The sequence below is a fragment of the Rhinopithecus bieti genome, unplaced genomic scaffold (assembly GCF_001698545.2).
Source record: "Rhinopithecus bieti isolate Rb0 unplaced genomic scaffold, ASM169854v2 scaffold_14455, whole genome shotgun sequence".
In the NCBI taxonomy this organism is placed as follows: domain Eukaryota; kingdom Metazoa; phylum Chordata; class Mammalia; order Primates; family Cercopithecidae; genus Rhinopithecus; species Rhinopithecus bieti.
Window position 1 is genome coordinate 747,581 of NW_016807905.1, and position 5,696 is coordinate 753,276.

At 56.0% G+C, this 5,696-nt stretch overlaps 1 protein-coding gene across 3 annotated transcripts in view; it reads right to left on the reverse strand.

Annotated features, from left to right (window-relative positions):
- Positions 1 to 312: 312 nt before the first annotated feature.
- SUN5 (Sad1 and UNC84 domain containing 5) overlaps positions 313 to 5,696 on the reverse strand; it is a 23,496-nt gene continuing 18,112 nt past the window's right edge. For 2 of the 3 annotated variants that reach the window (XM_017884087.1, XM_017884085.1), the window contains 4 exons: positions 4,180 to 4,295; positions 2,265 to 2,432; positions 1,628 to 1,714; positions 313 to 489 (listed from right to left, as the gene is read on the reverse strand). In XM_017884087.1, coding sequence (XP_017739576.1) covers positions 334 to 489; positions 1,628 to 1,714; positions 2,265 to 2,432; positions 4,180 to 4,295 — 527 coding nt within the window. In that variant the 3' untranslated portion in view covers positions 313 to 333. Of the gene's footprint in view, positions 490 to 1,343; positions 1,501 to 1,627; positions 1,715 to 2,264; positions 2,433 to 4,179; positions 4,296 to 5,696 lie in introns of all 3 variants that reach the window. The other variant, XM_017884086.1, reaches the window with a different exon arrangement.

Sequence of the window (5,696 nt, forward strand, 5' to 3'; positions counted from 1 at the left end):
GTAGGGTCTTGGCCGATGTCACACACAGTTTGGGGACAGAGCTTAACTTGAAGCAAGAAAGGCTTCTCATGTGCAGGAGTCAGACTGCTTGGGTTTGAATCCTGGAGCTGCCATTTGTTGGCTGTCACCTGCGGCAAGTCAGTTTGCTGCTTGGAGCCTTCACTGTCCTCATCTGTGAATGGGGTCTCCTGGGGCTGTTGAGAAGGTGCCTGGGCACCCAGCATGGGATCAACCATTGCTAACCATCAAATGCTCAGAGGTCAAAGGCTAGCCCACTCTCTCTCTTTGGGGCCAAAAGACACTCAGACTTGGTCTGGGGGTAAAGAATAAATTTTAATCTCTCTCAGGTAGGGGTTCTGGTGAGGCTTGCTCTCCGGGCGGGGCCACAGAGCCATGCACTCGCACGCGGTACAGGCAAGTGAAGGCTGGGTTCCCCCAGTTGCTTGAGATCTTCACCTTGACCGTACCGAAAGCCCGGGCCGGTTGGTTCTGGAAGAGAATCAGTCACGGAGGCAGCTCGCCCATAGACTCCCACCGTGCCTGTCCAAAGGTGGGAAATTTCCCATTTCATAGGTGGGAAAACTAAGGCCCAGAGAGGAGGATGGACTGTCCCAAGGCCTCACAACAAGTCAATATTCAGGAGTTCTTACTGAAGATGCTGAGGCCAGAAGGACGGACACGCTGTGGGTGAGGAAATGTCCCAGCCTTGGTGCTGTGGGATCTTGGGCAAACCTCCACCCTTCCTGGGCCTCAGTCCTCCACTCCTGCCCTGCCCCCACCCACCCCCGTAAGATGGGAGTGGTAATATCTGCTTCCCAGGATTGCCGTGGGCATGAAATGAGATTTGGGGGCCAGGCGGCCTCTGGAAGCGAATCAGTCACAGAGGCAGCTCACCCATAGACTCCTGGCACATAGTAAGTGCTCTGTGAGGCCCCTCCCCGTTTTTGCCAAGCAAGAGGGGGTGGAGCCTGTGTTTATTACTCTCCCTATCTAGTGCAAAAAGTGGGGCACGCTTGGCCTTCACTGGATGGTTTCAACCTCCCAGGGAATGACAGAAGGGGAAACTGAGGCTCCAGAGAAGCAGGGCTTGGTCCAAGCTCACACATAATTTGTGGTTGGACCGAGATTCGGGTCAGTATGGGTTTGATTCCCAAGCCTGAACATTCGCCCTGTCAAGCCCCAGGGCCATTCCAGTGGTCACTCCTCCGGACCTGCTTCTGTCTCCAAATCCCTCTCCTTCAGGCCTCAGTTTCCCCACCTGTGGTTGGATCAGGTGCTGATTATGGGGCCACCCACTATGGAGACTCTGCCTTTGGAACCAGCAGCCCCTGCCCAATAGGAACCTCTTGCTCAAGGTCTGCTGTCCCTGGGAAGAAACGCAGCAAGAGGGCTCCCAGGCGCATCAGGGAAAAGGGGACACGGCCACAGGCGTTGGATCTCCCTGGAGTCCCGCTTGGTCCTGGGTAGCGGCTCCCACTCTCTGAGTCTCAGTTTCTCTGTCTGTCAAACAGGTTAGTCATGACTGGGCACCTCCTGGGGATACTGGGGGATGAAGAGGCGTCCCAGGGTACAGACTACACACTGTGCATTCAGCAGGTGTTCAGCACAGGCAGCTCTTTGCGGGTACCTGGAGTGGGAACATCTGGATGATGTTTTCTGGCTGAAACTGAAATGCCCCCAGGAACACCTCCTCTTTGGGGGAGCCCTCCATGCCCTGTGGAACCAGAACCAAGGTGATGGTGTCAGATACAAGCAGGGCCTTCAGAGGCTGTCTCCCCTCTCCAGTGGAGACTTGCACACTCCCCAGGATGCGAGCTCACTACCTCTTTGGGCACCGTTTCACGGCAGCACAGTGTAATGGACAGGAAAGAGCATTGGCCTGGGAGTCAGAGGCTGAGGGTCTATTTCTAGCTCTGCCATTGACTTGTAGGATTGGGGTGTTTCCCTGATCCTTCTCTGGACCTTATTTTACTGAGATAGTTCAGGTAATGCTTCGGACCTTCTTAGCAAAATGGGGGCTCCATGGTCTTTGAAGATTATCTTGGCTCTGAAAAGCTGGGTTTGAAATAGAGTAGCTGTTTATCCCCTACCCTTGAAGGCTAAAATTAGACCCCAGCCCTGGCCACTTCCAGCCTTAACCAAGCTGCATGCAGCCCCTCCAGGCTGCATGCGTTGTGCAGACGCTGTTTACCCCAGGCCTGGAATACCACCATTGGAAGGTTGTCCCCTTAGCTAAGCATAGCTCCCTACAGGGGAGTGCTCACATAGATGACAAAGTCCTTGGGGGCAGTGTCCAGGCTGCCTGATGGCGAGATGGTCTTGGGGATGTGCTGCAGTGTGAGGTTGGACAGGTAGACCTTCTGAGCCAATTGGATGGTCACCTGGCCGCGGTTACCCTCAAAGGCCCAGCAGTTGCCAGGTGTCACGTTGGGCTAGAAGAGGCAAGTACAATAAGGGATATGCTGGGTGGGTGGGGGGGGTCATCCCACCTTTGATCCCCTGCACTTCCTGGGCCCTCCTGGGTAAGCCAGTCCTTTCTTGTCTCCAAAGCTTGGCTCAAGTGCCACCTCCTTCAGGAAGCTCTCCTGACGGCCCATGCAGGGGTAAGCCTTACCTCAGTTCAATGCAGTAAGGGAGGGGCCTGCTTGGGGCCTCCCAGCCTCCACCCGCTCCCCATTGGCACCCATTCATTCATTAATTTACGCACTCACTCATTCATTCATTCATCCCTCCCATTATTCTTTACATGGTCTCACAATCAGCCCATGACTTAGGCACCATCACTATCCCCATTTTGAAGGTGAGGAAACTGAGTTGGGGGAGCAGGACAATGACTGGTCCAGGGCCATGCAGAGCTGGAAGTGCAGCCCAGGGAATCTGACCTTGGAACTTGCCATTAACTACCACAATCTCCTGCCCCACAGGAGGGGAAACAGGCCCAGGGAGAGAAAGAGGTTTGACGGAAATCATCCAGGAAAGGAGATTACTCGGTGGGTTCTGAGCTTTTGGAGCCATGGCATGGACAGTCCTTATCTGAACAGTAGATGCTAGCCCAGGGGTGCAGGGGGCTGTGGGCGTCAGGGAAGGCCTCCTGAGGAGCTGGGGCCAAGGGAGTTGAGGAGCCAGCTGGGAAAGGGAGCTGAGGGAACAGCACGGGGAAGGACCAGGGGCGAACCAGGCTTGATGATGTGGGGACCTGGAGAGCTCAGTCAGGCCGGAGCTGGGAGAGGGCCCAGGAGGGGCAGAGTCTTGCCTGGGCTGCCTTTCACTACTGCTCCAAACCTGACTGTAGCCAGCGCTTTGCAACCCAGTCACTGCCCCCCATGCCCCCTGCCCCAGCCTGGATGTGGGCACCACCCTGCACTCCCGGGCCCTGTGCTTGGCCTGTGCCCCTAGGTTCTCTCTGCCTGCGGATCTGCTAGTCCTTGGCTGCCTCCATCAGGAAGCCCTTCACCCCATCCAAGCTGAGCAAGGTCAATACCCCAGCTTGACCTCGAGTGCCAAGATCTTGGAGCTCCTTAAGGTAGAACCCACGGATGAGTGGCCTGGGACCTTCTGGCATCACCCAGGGTCGGCCACTGGGATGAGACTCTCAGCTGGTGTTCACTGAATGAAGGCACCTGCTTTGTGACCAGGACAAGCCCTTTCCTTCTCTGGGCCTCATTTTCCTCATCTGTGAGGCAGGATCCTGGAAGGGTGAGGAGTTCAGGTTTGAACTGTGGCTCTGCTACATATTAGTGACCAGCTGTGTGGCCGCAGTCAAGTGACCTGGTTCTTTGAGCCTCAGTTTCCTCTTCTGCAAAATGAGTCTATGATGGGTCCATGCCCAGTGTAGTCCCGAGGTTTCTCTGATCCTCAAATCTTGAGGGCTGAGTGGTGGGGTCTCTTCCAATGCCAAAGCAAGCTGTCCCTCTGCTTCACTCCTACCCTAGCCCCAGCAGCCCCTGCTGTCTGTTCTCACCTCCTGCCCCCGGCCTTCTCCCCAGCCCCCGCCTTGTCAATAGCCCCCTCCTTCTGTTCCCTGCCTTTGCCCCTGCATGTCTCCTGCTCCTACCTCTAACCCCGCCCCTGCCCCAACTCCCTTTGCTCCCACCCCCTACCTCTTCTGCCAGCTCCTGTCCCCAAACCCTGCCCGGACCACTTCCCTGCCGCTGTCCCATCTCCCGCCATCCCCCCTGCCTCGAGGATCACGTCTGGGGGCTGTGCGTAGTTCCACAGCTGGATCCAGTTCCAGTAGGAGTGGGCCTTCTCATGGTTATAGGTGGCTGATGTGTGCTCAAAGTCAATGCTGGCCCCTGTATAGGAGAAGGGGGTCTCAGTCAAGCAGCCGGGCTTCTGCCTGGTGGAGGGGACCCCACTGACGGACCCTCACTATGTGCTGGGTGAGCACTTTGGATGAGTCACTGGTCCTGTTCTCCTCTAGGAAATGGGATTACAGCCATGTTAATAATGGTAATCATGGTGGCTAATTTTTTTTTTTTTTTTTTTTTTTTTTTTTTTTTTTTTGAGACAGAGTCTTGCTCTGTCCCCAGGCTGGAGTGCAGTGGTGCGATCTCGGCTCACTGCAACCTCTGCCTCCCAGGTTCAAGCAGTTCTCATGGTGGCTATTATTAGCAGAGCCATAGCAGTGGCAATGGCCCCCACGTCATAGGGCTGCTGTGGCGCTGAGATGAGCCATCAGAGCACATTTCCCAAAGTGCCTGGCACAGGGTGAGCGCTCCCCATGTAACAGTCTTGTGATGACGACTGATACCCATTGTGCAGAGGAGGAAATGTGCACATTTCCCAGAGGAGGAACCTCTGGGAGGTTAAGTGAGGCCCCGCACCACTCGGGCTGGGCTGACACTATCTGACCCCACGTCTCACTGATCCTGGGGTGCCCGAGTTGGCGGTGCTGCCTGGTAGGGGTCTGTGCCCCAAGCCTGCAGCCCATACTTCGCCTCCTCCTGGCTGTCCCTGAATGGCTCTCACCCATCTTCTCACAGCCTCCCTTGGTCTGGAATACTTTCTCTCCTCACCAAGTCTCAGCCCAAATGTTCTCCCGAGTGGGAGGCCTCTCTGCCCAGGTCCCCTCCCTCCTCGCCACCTGCCTTATTCTTCCGGAAGCACTGATTCTTTTTTTTTTTTTTTTTTTTTTTATTGAGACAGTCTGGCTCTGTTGCCCAGGCTGGAGTGCAGTGGTGCGATCTCGGCTCACGGCAACCTCCGCCCCACGGGTTCAAGCAATTTTCCTGCCTCAGCCTCCCGAGTAGCTGGGATAACAGGTGCCCACAGCCACGCCTGGCTAACTTTTGTATTTTTCGTAGAGATGGGGTTTTACCATGTTGGCCAGGGTGGTTTTGAACTCCTGACCTCAGGTGATCCGCCTGCCTCGGCCTCCCAAAGTGCTGGGATTACAGGCGTGAGTCACCACACCCGGCTGAAGCACTGATTCTTGACTGCGGGGTGGGGATGGCTTTGTCCTGCTGACCTGTGTGCCCAGCACCGGGTTTGGAGAAGAGTGGTGGGTGGGGGTGGTGGAGAGGTAAAGCCGAGAACAGCCCGAGCACATAGTAGGGGCTTTATAGATCTTCTGTAATATGGAGGGTCTATGGATTCCTGTGCTCGCTCCCACCCCACCCCACCCTATCCCCCAGACCCTACTCCTATCCCTCATACCCCACCCTATCCCCCATACCCCACCCTATCCCCCAGAC